This window comes from Muntiacus reevesi, chromosome 10, assembly GCF_963930625.1.
Source record: "Muntiacus reevesi chromosome 10, mMunRee1.1, whole genome shotgun sequence".
NCBI classification, from domain to species: Eukaryota; Metazoa; Chordata; class Mammalia; order Artiodactyla; family Cervidae; genus Muntiacus; species Muntiacus reevesi.
Window position 1 is genome coordinate 49,353,687 of NC_089258.1, and position 15,678 is coordinate 49,369,364.

Here is a 15,678-nt window from a genome sequence, read left to right on the forward strand (position 1 = left end):
AGTACTGGACTGTATCTATTATATGTGAACTCTAAAAAAGCCAAACATGTAAAACCCAGAGTAAAATGGTAGTTACCAGGAGATGGGAGGTGGAGGGCTGAAGTCAATTTTGTTTAAGGGCACCAACCTGCAACAGGTAGTAAATAAACCATAGCGATCTAATGTACAGTATAATGAATACAGATGACAGTTTTGCTGAGAGACTAGAACTTAATTATCCAAACAGTAAAAAGAAAGGATAAGTATGTCCTGTGATAGAGGTGCTCGACATCACTACAACAGAATCATATTATAATATAGAAATTTATCAAATGAATATGTATGCCTTAAATGTACATAGTTTTATGTCAAAGATAGTCAATAAAAATACACCGTAAGCACTAGAGTAAGTGAGTGACAATATATTGGTACAAAAAGAAATGATGTGGAAAAAAGTGATTTGTTACAGAACTACAACTCCATTAACAGTGATGCGGATGCCATGTCCATTTATTTTGTGTTAGAATTAGTCCATAAGGATGAATACACAGAACATGGTGGTGGTCTGCACACCCTTTGCTCGTTTCCAGCTATGACCTTGAGCAAATGACAACCTTCCTGGCTTCAGTTTCTTCAAATATAAATGAGGACAATAAAATCTACCATATAAGATGTTTGTGAGTCATATGAGAAAAGTATATGGGCAAGATTTATAAGTTATAAGGGACTCTATAAATATATACTAATAGTATCTGACTGTGTTGAGTAGCTGGTAGGTACCAACTCATGTCTTGACTTTTTTTAAATTTAAGTATAGTTGGTTTACAGTATTACATTTTTTTCAAGTGTACAACATAGAGATTCCAAGTTTTATAGATTATACTACATTTAAAGGTATTATAAAATATTTTTATTCCCGTGCTGTACAATATATACTTATAGCTTCTTTATTTTATACATAGTTCATACCTCTTAACCCCCCAACTCCTACTTCCCCCTTTCCTGCCTTCTCTTTCCCCACTGGCAACCTTTTTAGAGATTATCTTCAAAAAGAAGCAAAGGAACAAAACAAAGGGAGAAGGAAATGAGAATGATCCTGAATTCACACTCACTGTGTGACTAGGTTAAGCTACATAACTTCTCTCCACCTTCCTTGAACATCCAGTCCCATTTCCGAAGAGAGCTGGTGTGGCTTACATGATCCTCTGTCGGCAACAGAAAAAGTTCACTTTGCAATTTCCGACAATCTTCTCGTTCTCTCTGCACATCTTCCTGCATCTGCCCCGACCGAGCCAGCACGGCTCACAGGGAGTCGTATCACCTGCACCAAGAAAGAGCTGCTGACTTGTCCTTGTGACTCTCTAGGAATGGGGGAAGTTCCCAAGGCCATAGAAGAAGGGAAGGTTTGTGTTTATGACTATAAAGAGTGTTTTCAAGAAACAGCCTGGACTTCTCTCCAAAGACCTCCACTTTTTTCAGAATAGAGTTGGGGAATTTAATGTTTAAGCAAGAAGAAGATGCAATCCCTGTCTCTATGTGTTTAACAACTGCATGGGTCAAAAGTATAAGCGCAGTTGGACAGTGTCATGTATGTTACAGAACTATAAAAAATACATACCTGATGCTGCTGCAAAAGTTACAAAATGAAAATGGGAGAGAGATCTTGTGGTTTTGAAAGATCTTTTAGGGTGGTTTCAAGACTCAGGCTCAGTTTTGCTTGGGCCAGGTAATGGCCATGTGTCCTCACTAAACTGTTTAGCCTCACCTTCTGTAAAAATGGTGATTATGATAGTATCTGCCTCAAAGGGATGTTTTGAAGATCAAATGACATAATGCGCATAAAGTTGTTAAGAGCTTGCTTGGTACATAGTAAGCACTCAGTGCTAGAGGCAGCCTTTGTCGCTCTCCCACTCTGAAATTCTGTCTGAACACTTTTTTTTTTTTTTGTCTGAACACTTTTAAATGTTGTTTAGAGTTACCCAGGAATATTTCTTTCAGTTCTGTTTATAATATGCTTTTTTCCTATACTGGGTGAGTTTACAAAAAAGATCACTGGGCTATTCATTATGAACAGGTCATCTGCAGTGGTGAGGGATTTTCACTGAACCTCCCTCACTCCCTTCTTAGACCACTGGTATACATTTGGGACACAGTTTACTGGATTTAAGAGCAGAGGCTGTTAAAGAGTTGGGTAAGTGTGCTCTGAGAGCAGTGTTAATTGGCTGGTACAAGCTTGGTCCTGTGACTTTGGTTTAGTTAGTACCATGATCTCATGAGAACAACCATGAAATCCAAAGCTAAAAGGACAAACCAGTAACAAAGAGGTCTCTCTGTGAAGTGGAAAAATCCAGATATGATGCTTGGAACAAGAGGAAGAAAAGGTGGAGTTAATATGGATATCAGCTGGTCTGGGATGTCAGGCAGTTCTATTTCCACGGCTTCCTTGTCTCTGGAGGTTCGAGAGGCCAGAGTTCCTAAAAGTAAAACAGGGATTTATCTTACCTGCTGAGAGTGGCTGGGAATACTGGAGTCCTGCCTGGCACCCTAAATTCAAAACAAAGCACATTTTGAATATGAAAACCAATGCAGGGAAATAACACTGGGAAAACTTTTACACAACACTGGTAAGAGTTTTCCCAGCTCACAGAGCTTGACTCTTTATTCTATTTTTGAAGGCTGGAACTGCTGGTATCCAATAAGTTTCTTTCTTTTTTCTTTTTTTTAAAGGAATCATAGTTTGCTTTTAGAAAATGCTACTGCCAGTTCAAGAATTGCCATGAGAAGTGCCGTGGGGAGCGGCTGTCTCTCCTCTTCAGGGTGGTACATAGAAGAATCATCAGGCTTTATGATCTGCCCCGTCAAAACCCCATCTACTCTCATTTACCTGACGGAAATTGAGCCAACATGAAGAAAAAGGCCAAGACAAAATAAAACGCCTTCCTGCTCGGCGCCATCTCTGCGGGAGGACTCTTCAGAAGGGAGATTTGGGATTCCTTTGAGAAGATGAGAGGCTCCCTTATATTGAAAGTAATGCGATGTGCTCTTGGTCAGTGAAGTGAATCCATAAAGAAAGCACACTTACATGCTCCGTTTCCCAGGATCAAGGACCAGGGTGATGCCCTTGGCCTCCTTGTGTTGGGGGAATGCCTACTGGGCTGGTAGAAGGGATGCCAGGCTAGGAGCTGAGAGACCCGGGCAGCTCAGTCCTGGTGCAGGGAGTAGGAGGAAGCCCCACCTCACTCTCCCAGCTCAGCGAGCTCATCTGTCAAGCAAAGACCAACTCACAGTTGTTGAGAGTGAGCACAGTTACTCTCCTACCTCTTCCGGCTGGTCTGAGGATCTGGTGTGATGATGACAAGAATGTGTTGAAAACGTGGAATGTTCCCAGGAGCCCTGGTGCCCTGTGAGAGCTCGGTAAGCGTAGAGTATCACTTCCCTGGCCTTCAGGCGTGGTGTCCCTGACTTTCCCAAGGAGAAAGGGAGGGGTAGCAGTCATTTTGCCAAGTTATATGAGTCCTTGAGCCTGTAAAAGCCCCACTGAGAAGATCAAAGTCATAAGTACCGCATCTCTTTAATTCATTAAGAACACTAGTATTGGGACTTCCTTGGTGGTCCGGTGGTTAGCACTCCTTGCTTCCACTGCAGGGAACCTGGGTTCAATCCCTGGTTGGGGAACTAAGATACCACAAGCCTCGAGGTTTGGACCAAAAAATATATAAGGCTATGAAAATGGATGAAATAACCTAGGGAGCTAATAGACAAAAAACGAAAACAAACACACACATAAAACCATGGGTATTAAAAGTTATACCCATATCAGGCCTCCCTGGTTGCTCAGTGGTATAGAATTTGCCTGCCAATGCAGGAGACATGGGTTCAATCCCTGGTCTAGGAAGGGCCCACATGCCCCAGAGCAACTCAGCCCATTAGCCACAACTACTGAGTTTATGCTCTAGAGCCCATGCTCCACAGCAAGAGAAGCCACGGCACTGAGGAGCCCCGCACCGCAACTGGAGAGTAGCCCCCATTTGCCACAACTAGAGAAAGTCTGCATGCAGCAATGAAGACCCAGTGCAACCAAAATACAAGTAAATAAATCAAAAAAATCAGTGAGATGACAAGATAATAGATAAGATAAATGAAACTGTGTATCACTGAAAATATCCAGAAGTTTGTCTTTTCTTGGGGGCTTCAGTCTGCTTAGGTGACGCTGGAAGGAAATAGGAGAAAACACATTGTTTTGGTAAATAATTCCTAACTGGATATGCGTAAAGAAATGTCTAACAAAAAAGTGCTGACAGAGGCTGAAGTTAGATAGGATATTCACCAACTGCTTTTTATTTTATTTTTTTTTCCCAACTGCTTTTTAAAATACAGTTTTTATTTGGAAAAATTTTAGATGTGCTGGAAAGTTGCAAAGACAGTGTAGAGTGTGACCACCTACCCACTGCCCCCAGCGCCTCCAATGTTAACGTCCATGGTAACAGTTACTCACGTTAATAACCATGGTTCACTTGTCAAAACAGACAAAGTCACAGTAGGACATGACTACATGGTAAACGCCAGGATTCCTGTTTCTCTGATGTTTTCTCCTGACGGGGACTGGGTTTGGGGTTTGGAGAAGGAGAGCACAGAGTGGTGTGTCCTTCCCAACCCCATTCATCACATCAGGGTTACATAATGCGAATGTGACGGACCCCTCCTGAGACTGACCTTGACCACTTGATAGGCTGTCCTGCCAGGCTCCCCCAGTCTTACATGATTGCTCTTCTCCTTCCACAGTCTGTTCTTTGGAAGCAACTCACTTTCCTTTAAACTGAAATCGTTAAGCTCCAGCTCCTGGATCGGGAGTATCCACAAGTACTGATTGGAATTCTTCTGTGCAGAAACGTGTCTCTTTTCTTGAATGTATTTATATGTTCATTCACTTATTGATATCAGCAGAACATGAGGAAGTGAACTGGTGAGTTTATCCAGGTCACATATGAAAACCACCTTTTCATAACATAGCTTTCGAGGCGTTTGTGGTTGGCTTGTTGATTTAATTAATATTTATGGGAGTGTAGTTGCTCTACAATATTGTGTTAATTTCTGCTGTGCAGCAAAGTGAATCAGTCATATGTATACATATATCCCCTTTGGGGGAGGTTTATGGTTGTTTCAACAAATACTTCTAAGGTATCTTGACATTAGCAGTCATCATAGCAGTGGGGCGATGCGGAGAGATGCATAGCCCCCTAATTCCACGTTTTCCTAAAGGGAGGCATCGCACTCCCTCTCTCCCAAGGGGGAGGGTTAAAGTGAACAGTTCAGGTCTTCCTTTCCACCCAAGTGTCCATGGGCTACCTTGAGAGGAGCACAGGCTGCCACGCCTCACTGATCAAGAGGTTATCGGGCTGGAGAAATTTATAAATGTGCGTGCTTGCTGCTCCTTCCTCGTGGTCACTGTGCTGATCTCTCGAGACCTGCAAGTCATGAGGACGTCCCTCTTTCTCTTTGCTGTCTTCTTCTTTCTGGCCCCAGGTAAAACGAGCACTTTGGCAGGGAAGGTTATCGGAGGTGGAGGCCCGGAGAGAGGATCTGTCTCAGTGAACTCCCAGGCAGTCAGCCCTAGAATGCTGTGACCCCCCCGGCCCAGGAGCCCTGCAGAGGGGACCAGAGGCTATTTTCCTCTCATGCCTCTGCTGCAAATCCTTTGCATTTGTTGTTGTCTAGGATGGGCTGTCAGAGGTTTGAAGACATCACGATATGCCAGAAAAGATATCTTTTGGTCCTCCCCAGTCTTATGCTCACTAACAAAAACTTGGGAAAAAAATTAAAAGCAAGGTTAGCCCTTGATGGATCCCTTAAAAAGTAGTTGTGATAGAGATTAAGACCGGGAGGGAAGAGAGGCAGAGGAAGGAAGAAATGGATGAGAAAAGGGGGTGGAGCTTGGAGACACTGTGTATCGCGCTGGTCATGGTGTTAGCACTTAAAACAGGAAAGCTTAACTGCCGTTCCTTAATCACAGGCTGTGGTACTGGATGCTGAGACGAAGCTGTCATGTAATGAAATGCATTTCTCTCTCCAGTGCCAGAGCCTTTAAAGGAGACTCCGTCTCACCTCTAATTTAGTGATATTTATAGCAATCCTCTTTGGCTTGGAAGTGAAGTCACTCAGTCGTGTCCGACTTTGTGCCACCCCGTGGACTGTAGCCCACCAGGCTCCTCTGTCCATGGGATTCTCCAGGCAAGAATACTGGAGTGGGTTGCCATTTCCTTCTCTAGGGGATCTTTCTGACCCAGGGATCAAACCCGGGTCTCCCACATTGCAGGCAGACACTCTAACCTCTGAGCCACCAGGGAAGCCCAAATACATGTTACATGTTACATAATTCAATACATGAATACATGTTACATGTATTTCACAGCTGTAGAAGTTAAACTTTAAATAGGCTGAGAAGCTCCTCAAAGTCCTGCAGAGAAGCAGGAGGGAAGCCAGGACGTGAAACCGGGTCTGTCTCGCCCCAGTGAGGGGAAAGGTCCTTTCCTAATCAGAACCCCAGGACCTCCAAGGGCTCCATTTGGATCCCACCCAAAATTATAGTCCAAGGCTGGGCTCGCCCCACACCCCAGAAAGCTGATCGAAGGGCTTTCTAGAACCGATAGTGAGTCCAAGTTTGTGCCAAATACCAGTGATACTCCTGACATGATGCTCAGAAGTCCCACGGCAGCTGTGCATGTCTCTTGTCTGCTCTGCAGTCACCCTGTGTGAGCAGATTCTGGGACAAGTGCACATGTGGGGATCTAGCACCTAAACTGTTCCTTCCACTGGCTTTGGTGGACACGTTGGAAACTGACCAAGGCACCCTTTCTAGATCACTCATACTTAGTGAACACAAGATGATATGCTACAAAGTTATCTAACCTAACTAAATGAGACTTACCTATCAATGAGCCATGCGTGCACACATAGGCAGGCACGGGGTTATGTCACCATCTAGATGGTGTCTGTGATGATCCTGAAGAAGCCCTGTAGGCACGAGGGTACGTGCTCATTCTAGGGGCATTCTCTTTCTGGGCCATCACTATGAACTGGACCTAATACAAGGACTCTTGTCAGAGTGAGGGCCAGCGCCACTGGCCTGAGACAGCCCTCACTGTTAGGATGGCACAAGGAGTGTGTAGTTTCCTGGGGTGGGAGCCAGCGTTCACTGAGCTTTGAAATACTGGGGTATTTAAACTTATAAACTTACATGCTGATGCTCATATGATTAGCACACATGCTAACACTAATCCCTCTGGTTTTAATTTTATAGGTATGTGAATTAGGTGCCTTTATAAGTTGACATGAATTGCAATTTGTATACATCTGACACTTTTGTTACACATACCCAAATTGTGCAACTCTAAAATGTTGATACTGCTAAGATGCATTGCCAGGGGAATTCCCTGGCAGGTCAGTGGTTAAGACTCTATGCTTCCATTGCAGGATCACAGGTTTGATCCCTGGTTGGGGAACTAAGATCTTGCATGGGATGGCATGGCCAAAAAAATAAAAAATAAGCAAAACAAAATGTTAAAAAAAAGAAAAGATGCACTGCCTGTCTTTAAGTTGAAGCTGGCTACTCCAGTGATTGCTCTTCATCAAGTTCTAAGGCCAGAACTGGCCTCCAGTGCAGAGCAGCAGAAGGAAAGTCTGGGAGAACCACTCCCAACACAGTCCATCTTCCTGGTCTTGAACATTTTTGATGGAATGTGGCGAGAAAATGAGACTGAACCTCTTAAAGCAATCTCTCAACTTCTATCCACTACAGTAAACGTTTTGCTTTCTATGCATTTACTTCTTTTCACTCCAGTCCTGGGACATCTCCGCAGCCTCAGGTCCTGCTCCACCCTCAACAGATAGCACTTCGAGAGTGTGTTGGGGAAGCTTACCAACACAGGTGTTTATAAGAACAAGTTGATGGTATCCCAACAGATTTTGATAAAAGAACATTAGCTTCTGTTTCCCAAAGTTCGCTCCCCTCCTCAACCCAAACTAATCCGACATACTGGAAGACAGATCTGTCCTTCCTGGCCTTTCATCCTGTGTGACAAAATGACAGGAAAGTCAGATGGGAAACACTCCCCCACTGCCATCTTACTTACTGAGATGAGGCATTATAACAACTCATAAAGAAATCTTCACTGGTTAATTAAATGACTGTACCTGGTAACTAGGCATCTGTGAGAGAAGAATTAATCCAGGTGGCTCTTTCTTCCTTGTGTAGCCAGGAGTGGATTTTTTGACGAGAAGTGCTACAAGCTTAAAGGGAAATGCACGGAGTCTTGTCAGATAAATGAAGAACTTGTAGGTCTCTGCCAGAAGTCTCTGAAATGTTGTATGGCACTCCAACCGTGTGGGATAAATAAGGAAGGCAGTTAAGATCCCAGAGCAACAAGGATGACCCAGCTCCCTCTTGCTTTTACTCTGGCCTCCAGTAAGAAGACACTTTAATAAAAATAAATGACTGTCTTTGATCCCTTTGTCAAGTGCTTCACTTAGAAGGGGAATATGAGTAGCTAACCTTGATGGTTCCCGACTCTTGGCTTAATTTTCTGTAGTTTTGATAAGGGGCTTGTCCCTAAGCCACCTGGTATTTCTTTTTAAAAGGGGACTAGATGTTATTGTAATCAACAAACCCCTAGTTCGCTCTCAGGCCGTCGTCAACGTCTACCAACCTACTGAGATAGATAGATGACAGATAGATGATGGGTAGTTAGAGAAATGAACACATATCTAGATGGATAATTATATTAATGATATATGAACAGTCAATCTAATTATCAAGGACTACCCTGTGTTACTCACCTGTCTAAATCTATCATCTTGTCTCCTTGCCGTTAATTGTAATTGGAGACAGTTCCTATGGACTTGTTCCTTATCTATAAGTCTGGAATCAAATTTGCTGATGGGCACAGAGATTGTCAATATCTCTATAATTGCTAGAAGCTCCAATGACCAGGATTCTGGTCTCACGTTGACTTTCTACTATTTTCCTAAGAACTGACTAACCGCCAGATCACCTTCTGACTCTAGACTCTCATGTTACCTAGTTCAGTCCTTACCTGAACTAGGTAATATGAGAGCTAAGGACTCATGACAGGTAAGGACTCCCTGCCATGTTCCCTAGGCTTAAGATCCAACTTGGGTTCCCTGCTGGGTCAGAAATCTTGCCTTAACCTCCCTTTTAATTCCTCAAGGTCAATGTGCTTAATCCTATTGGAACCAATGTCCCTTTTAATGACATCTTTCTGTTTCGAGACAATTGTGGAGTCACACATGACTGTCAACACATAACACAGGAACATCTTCAGCAGGCAGGGCTGCACAAAAAGTTCTTAGACTTGCTAAAAAATCAAGATCCATAAAAAGAAAATACGTGCGACCTCACAAAATTTGCTCTGCAAAATATCCTGTTAAGAGTTTGAAAAGATGAACCATGGATTGGGGATAAGTGTCTGAAAACCACATATCCAAACAAATAACTAATATCAAGAATATCTCAAGGACTCTCAAAACTCATTAGTAAAAACAAACAAAAAGCAACCCAATTAGAAAATAAACATGTGACAGATATTTTACTGACAGATGTTAAATATCATTAACATTTAGAGAGTTGCAAATTAAAATCACAATGAACCATCAATATACTCTTAGCAGAATGGCAAAAAAAAAAAAAAAAAAATTGGTGACCACTATTTCTAGACAATCCTGGTTAGAATGTGGACAAGCTAGATCACTCTTATGTTGTTGATAGAAATGTGGAATGGTGCAGGCATTCTGGAAAAGAGTTTGGTATCCTCTTTAAAAACTTACACTTCTAGCACCCAAAGGATGCAGCAGCTGTACCCTAGGACATTTATCTCAGACTATGAGAACTTGTGTGAGGTTTTATGTTAATCTGACTGGGAATTGAGCTGAGTTTACTCTTTATTGCAGCTGTAGGTGTCAGAAGCTTCAGCTTCCTCTGACATCCTTGTTTTTGTCTTCCCTGGTGTTTTTGGGTTCCCTGGAAACAACTCCTTTTTATTTATGTTTTATTTAATTTTTTATTTTATACTGCAATATAGCTGATTGGAGGAGGGCATGGCAACCCACGCCAGTAAGAAACTCCTTGGTGGCTCAGTGGTAAAGAATCTGCCTTCAATGTCGGAGACCCGGGTTGGATCCCTGAGTCAGGAAGATCCCCTGAAGTAGGGCATAGCAACCCACTCCGGTATTCTTGCCTGGAGAATCCCATGGACAGAGGAGCCTGACTGGCTACGGTCCATAGGGTTGCAAAGAGTCAGACATGACTGAAGCAACTTAGCACTCATAGCTGATTAACAATGCCGTGATAGTTTCAAGTGAACAGCGAAGGGATTCAGCCAAACCTCTTTGCGACCCTGTGGACTGTAGCCCTCCAGGCTCCTCTGTCCATGGGATATTCTAGGCAAGAATACTGGAATGAGTTGCCATGTCCCCTTCCAAGGGATCTTCCTAACCCAGGAATTAAACCCATGTCTCCTGCATTGGTAGGCAGATTCTTTACCACTGAGCCACCTGGGAAGCCCATAGATATATCCGTTCTTTCCCATCTCCCCTCCCATTCAAGCTGCCACATGATGTCAAGCAGAATTCCCCGTTCTATACAGGTCCTTTTTGTTATCCATTTTAAATGGAGCAGTGTGTGCATGTCCATCACAAACTTCCCCTGGCAACCATAAGTTCATTCTCTAAGTCTGTGAATCTGTTTCTCTTTTGTACATAAGTTCATTTGTATCATGTCTTTTTAGATTCTGCATATAAAGGATGTCATATGATGTTTCTACTTCCCTGTCTGACTCACTCTACTCACACAAGTCCTTTTTAAATAGTTTGTATATGCAGTTTTTGCATCTGTGACCTGTTGTTCCTACACCGGAGCCCCGTGGATATGGAGAAGGGAAGCAGTTTATAATCTTACAATTAAAGCCCAGTCCTCTCCTGCCCCGTGTCTCTGCAGGGCCACCTTCACAAGTATTTCTCAGCCTATCCCCTCCCTGCCACCACTGAGGTGAGGCAGGAAGGCTGGTGGGGCGAGGGTTGGGGGCAACCCCTTCTTCAGGATGGGTCGTGGCTCTAGTGATGCTCTCCCCGGGGAGTGAGCTCTTGTAGAGAATTCTCTGGACATATTTCACACAATTACTCTTCCTTTCTTCCTGCCAGAGTCAGTGGGGGTGTGTTTTTGGTTTTTCCACTGGGATAACTTGGTGGGTTTCCTGGAGTTAAAACCCAGGAGGAGGGGGCTGGATCTTGGCCTGGGGCATTCAAGACTTTCCACCTCTCCTGCTCGTCAGACTCTCGCAGCTTGTCAGACCTTGAATTTAGGCTGTCTTTTCCCTGAGGCTCATCGTCAAAGATCACTAGGCCTAAGCTGTAGACTGGAGAAGGAAATGGCAACCTGGTCCAGTATTCTTGCCTAGAGAATCCCATGGACAGAGGAGCCTTGTGGGCTGCTGTCCATGGGGTCGCACAGAGTCAGACGCGACTGAAGCGACTTAGCATGTATGCAAGCTGTTGACGGTCAGGCAGAGTCCATGGATTACACCCATGGACGCTCCATTTTGTCTGCTGTGCTGCAGTCCCAGGCTCTTCCTACCCGCCTCCACCTCGCCTCCATGGAGGTCAGGCCCAAAACAGGGTCGTAGACTCTCCCTGCCCAGTCCTGCCCCCCCCCCCCCGCCCCTCCCTTTAGCCTCCGCAGGCACATGCTGCGTCAGCGTTTTTGTCTCCTACTCCCTTTCACCTGCTCCTTGGAGATGCCTGTTGTCTTCATCCCACAGGTTTTCTGTCCCTGAAATGTGCTGAGCTCTCTCCCGCCTTCACACCATTCTTCTCTTTCACATTATGTGCTTATCGATCTCTGTATGTTTGTTTCAGAGCGATCCTGGAAATGACAGACTGCGTCCCCATTTGCCTCTGCTATAATGTCAACAAGAAGCCCCAGGCTGCAATTTACCTGGAGCAATTTAATGCCAGTTGAACTGAAACAGAACTGCAAGTCCTTCCATCTGATTCAAAGAATATCTTAGAGATCATCTAGATCCAATTCTTGTTTCAGATGGGGAAACAAGTGGAGGCACAAACAACTCTTCACTGAGGGTCTTTTCCGTACAGTTTTTCACCCCCTCCCCATCCTGAGCACTGTCTCCAGGCCACTAGGGTTGTCCCTAGCACCTGCCTCCATGCTGCGTGAGTGCTCACCAGTAAATGCTGCTTTTTAAAATTCTTTTGGCCGTGATGCACTGCATGTGAGAGCTTAGTTCCTGGACCAGGGATCAGACCTGCATCTCCTGCATTGAAAGCATAGAGTTTTAATGGCTAGACCACCAAAGGAGGTCCCAATAAATGTTGTTTTTGATAAGCGTGAGCAGTCTACAGCATCGCTCTGCCATAAGCAGAGCTGCTCCTCTCCAGCCCTGTAGTGACTCCTGCAGACTCAATTCTGTGTCTTTCCAGCGACCAAGGGACCATGAGGATCCTTGTTCTGCTCTTAACCACTTTCCTTCTGCTCTCCCAAGGTTCTCCAAGTCAAAAACGACTCTCAGCTAGAAACCCAGGGAACTGCAGAGGACAGGGGGTGAAGAAAAAGCTTGACTAAGAAAAAACATCCTGCAGGGGCTGCAGCCTTCTTCCATCAATCTTTAATCTCAGCCCTGATTGAGACCAGGAGTAATCTGCAGTGAAAGGCTGGGCTGGTGTACCCCTCCCAGCAGCGAGCTCCATGACTCAGAAACCCTGGGACTTTAGATGTCACTGGGGGATTCACTAACCGTCCTGACTGCATTGCAGGACAGTTGCAATTATTCACTTGGGATTTTGTGGAAAGAGATGCCTGCCCCTCCCCTTCCCATCGATGCCCCCATCTGCTCCTGAAAACCTTTGATCTGCACAGAAAGGGACCCCACTCACACTCCTAAAAGCTTCACATCAAATCTGAGGGTTAGGATGAAGAGAAGTGCTGTGATTTCGGTAGGCAGAACAGAAACGTAAATAGCAGCTGCTGCTGGACTCTGCTGAGGAAGTTTCTAAGTTACACTGAGACACTGGCAATCTCCTGAGCCCTGTGGTGATTTGTGTACCCAGAGGCAAACTGTTAGCTTCGGCAGGGACTCTAACTCCCGCCTCCTAAAGGCTGAGCCAAATGCTCCATAGCACAATGAGGGCAAGTCAGGTTCTCCGAGCCTCAAGTCCAGTTGTGCTGGGATGACACCGATTGATCAGAAAAACTCCCTGATCCTCTCCAAGTCACTTGGTGGACTTCCAAAGCTCCAAAGGGTACCCAACCTTGTCCCCATCTAGAGTGAGTTCCTGCAGTAACTCACATGGATTATTTCTTTATCCTGGAGGATTCATGTTTAGCTTAACTCTTCCTTCCTTGTTCTATCTTTCTGGGCTGTTTCCCACAGACATCTCTTTGAAGTCCTGCTATCAGCATATTCTAGGCCTGTCAAAGTATGATGGTAATTAATTTATCAAAAACCAGCTTCCCTTTGACCTGTGATCACAAGACGAAGAACCAGTTGCGACAGAAACCTGGGTCTAGGGTCTCTCCAGGACCAGGGGATGTTCACGTCGAGCTGGTCACCATTGCCTGCATTTGGCTACTGAGGGCTGGGGGCAGGGTGACCACTAGAGTCTGAGCCTGAGAAAGGCCCCAGGACGCGGACGATGTTGGGGGAGAGTGGGGGAGTGGAGATCAGACTGCCATGACCACCCGTCCACATCTCTGATGCTTCTCCTCTCAGCGACTCTGGCTCTTACATACCTGCAGCCCCTTGAAATGCCCATGAAGCAGGAAAGTGGGTACATAGGAGGATGATCAGTTATATAAGAAAGACCCAGTATCACTTGGTCTACCCGGAAATGAATTCATCGGGTTCCTGCCAAAGGCAGGAGGCACCTGGCTGCAGAGCTGCCTTAAGCAAAGTTCTGGAGGGAGACTCTTTCAATCCACCATCCACCTCCCCACCTGAGCTTCCAGGGCTCTCCTGGCTCCGCTGTGAGATGCGACCAGCTTGTCATGTGAGAGCTGATTGTTCAGTCTCAGAGCACACATTGGGTGAGGAAACCGCCTCTCTGGCTCTCAGTTAAGGGTCACAGGATCAAGATTCCACCTCCTTCTCCCCAATCCTATCTCCTCTACTCACTCCAGTCCAGTCTCCCCAGGCATGTGCCCAGCAGGTCACTATGAAGCACACGAGTGTACCTGTCCTGGGTGTGCAATCGTGAGCATGAACGCAACATCCTCCTCCCACTCAGGGAACCTGGAATTCAACTGAGAAGACCAAATTACTTAAACACACACACACACACACACACACACACACACACACTACAATTTGGGATACAGGTTGGAGAAGGATATGGCTACACATACACACACACATATGGCTACACACACACACATATATGGACACACACACACACTCTCTCTCTCTCTCTCTCTCTCTCTCTACAATTTGGGATACAGGTTGGAGAAGGATATGGCTACCCACTCCAGTATTCTTGCCTGGAGAATTCCATGGACAGAGGAGCCTGGTGGGCTAGAGTTCATGAGGTCACAAAGAGTCGGACACGACTGCGTGACTAACACTTATGGAAGAATTTTTTAAAAATTCTGGAGCATTAAGCCACGTGAGGAGGAGCAGGCAGAGTTCCCTGCCATTGACACTGAGGTGGAGAGCAGAAGGTTCAGAGAGGTTATTCGTGGCAAGAGGAGGAAAGTGTTCCAGGCAGAGGGAAAGCTGCGGGGTCAGAGCCCTGAGACAGACAGGGGCTGGTGTGCAGGAGCCCGCAGAGTCCAGGGGGCTCTGGATATAGGGGAGCGAGGGCCGCTGGGGAACAGCTGGAGTCTGAAGAGAAGGCCTAGGCTCTAAGCAGCCAGCTCTGCGGGCCAAGCTAACAGGCTTGACTGGATTTAATTTAAAAAATTAATAGCAAACTTTTGCAGGGATTTAAAAAAGAAGTGTGACATGAACCAATTAACTTAAAAATAAATAAATAAAGCCATGCTGGAAGCAAATCAGATGGTGAAGTCGATCAGCGAGGAAGGTGGAGGGGGTGGGGTGGCCGGGGAGGCCGCCATCTTGGGTCTGTGTCACCGCCGCTCCCCGGCGTCCTCCAGTCAGCTTCACTGTCCGCGCCAAAGCTGTTGCCAGAGCCTTGCCTCTTGCTCCTCGGGTACAGTTAATCACACTGCCTTATTCTCTTATTTAGTGGGAAGTGACCTTGACGCAGGCAGGATATGCGGCTACGGGACTGCTCGCTGCCGGAGGAACTGTAAGAAACACGAGTTCAAAGTTGGAAAATGCCCCAACACCTATCCGTGCTGCTTGAAAAAGTGGAATGGCAACTCACCGAATCCTTCGAAGGACAGAAAGCCGAAGGGAGCCTGGCTCCCAGAAATGGCCGCCAGCCAGACCTCTGAGCCTCCCTTCTCCGGGCCGTCCCGCTGGACCGTCCCCAGCGGAACCAGTCTGGTGGAGTGAGGGCCGGCCGAGGGCGCTCACGCGTGCAGAGCCGAGGCAGGAGCAGCGAGCACAGGGCCTCTGCCTGACGGCGGCGGGCAGCCGTCATGTGCAGGTTACATGAACGCCTCAGTACTTCAAAAGATGAGCCAGAGGCAGGTCCGATCCGCCACAAGCCTAAGTG

General features: G+C 45.8%; 4 protein-coding genes across 4 annotated transcripts in view; 3 read left to right on the plus strand and 1 right to left on the minus strand.

The window, feature by feature from the left end:
• The window catches only part of LOC136176660 (beta-defensin 103A-like), a 174,784-nt gene that overhangs the window by 118,326 nt on the left and 40,780 nt on the right, over positions 1–15,678 (plus strand). The gene's annotated exons all lie outside the window — the stretch shown is intronic.
• Positions 1,013–3,180, minus strand: LOC136176360 (beta-defensin 105-like). The gene is made up of 3 exons (XM_065946523.1): positions 2,864–3,180; positions 2,482–2,523; positions 1,013–1,300 (listed from the first exon to the last, which is right to left on the minus strand). The coding sequence occupies exons 1-3, from the start codon at positions 2,931–2,933 to the stop codon at positions 1,173–1,175; spliced, it is 240 nt and encodes a 79-aa protein (XP_065802595.1). The 5' UTR covers positions 2,934–3,180; the 3' UTR covers positions 1,013–1,172.
• On the plus strand, positions 5,454–9,604 carry LOC136176604 (beta-defensin 15-like). Its single transcript, XM_065947025.1, has 2 exons — positions 5,454–5,502; positions 8,231–9,604. Exons 1-2 carry the CDS (start codon positions 5,454–5,456, stop codon positions 8,383–8,385), a joined length of 204 nt encoding a protein of 67 aa, XP_065803097.1. The 3' UTR covers positions 8,386–9,604.
• LOC136176362 (beta-defensin 104A-like) lies at positions 12,497–15,515 on the plus strand. The gene is made up of 2 exons (XM_065946524.1): positions 12,497–12,554; positions 15,244–15,515. Exons 1-2 carry the CDS (start codon positions 12,497–12,499, stop codon positions 15,513–15,515), a joined length of 330 nt encoding a protein of 109 aa, XP_065802596.1.

What these genes read in the sequence shown, in the direction of transcription:
- LOC136176360 (XM_065946523.1), bottom strand. Translation starts at nt 2,933, where the DNA reads ATGGCGCCGAGCAGGAAGGCGTTTTATTTTGTCTTGGCCTTTTTCTTC. An exon ending in GTTGGCTCAATTTCCGTCAG is followed by an intron (nt 2,524 to 2,863) that starts GTAAATGAGAGT and finishes TTTTGAATTTAG; the next exon opens with GGTGCCAGGCAGGACTCCAG. An exon ending in TTCCCAGCCACTCTCAGCAG is followed by an intron (nt 1,301 to 2,481) that starts GTAAGATAAATC and finishes TTCTTGGTGCAG; the next exon opens with GTGATACGACTCCCTGTGAG.
- LOC136176604 (XM_065947025.1), top strand. Translation starts at nt 5,454, where the DNA reads ATGAGGACGTCCCTCTTTCTCTTTGCTGTCTTCTTCTTTCTGGCCCCA. An exon ending in CTTCTTCTTTCTGGCCCCAG is followed by an intron (nt 5,503 to 8,230) that starts GTAAAACGAGCA and finishes TTCCTTGTGTAG; the next exon opens with CCAGGAGTGGATTTTTTGAC.
- LOC136176362 (XM_065946524.1), top strand. Translation starts at nt 12,497, where the DNA reads ATGAGGATCCTTGTTCTGCTCTTAACCACTTTCCTTCTGCTCTCCCAA. An exon ending in GCTCTCCCAAGGTTCTCCAA is followed by an intron (nt 12,555 to 15,243) that starts GTCAAAAACGAC and finishes TCTCTTATTTAG; the next exon opens with TGGGAAGTGACCTTGACGCA.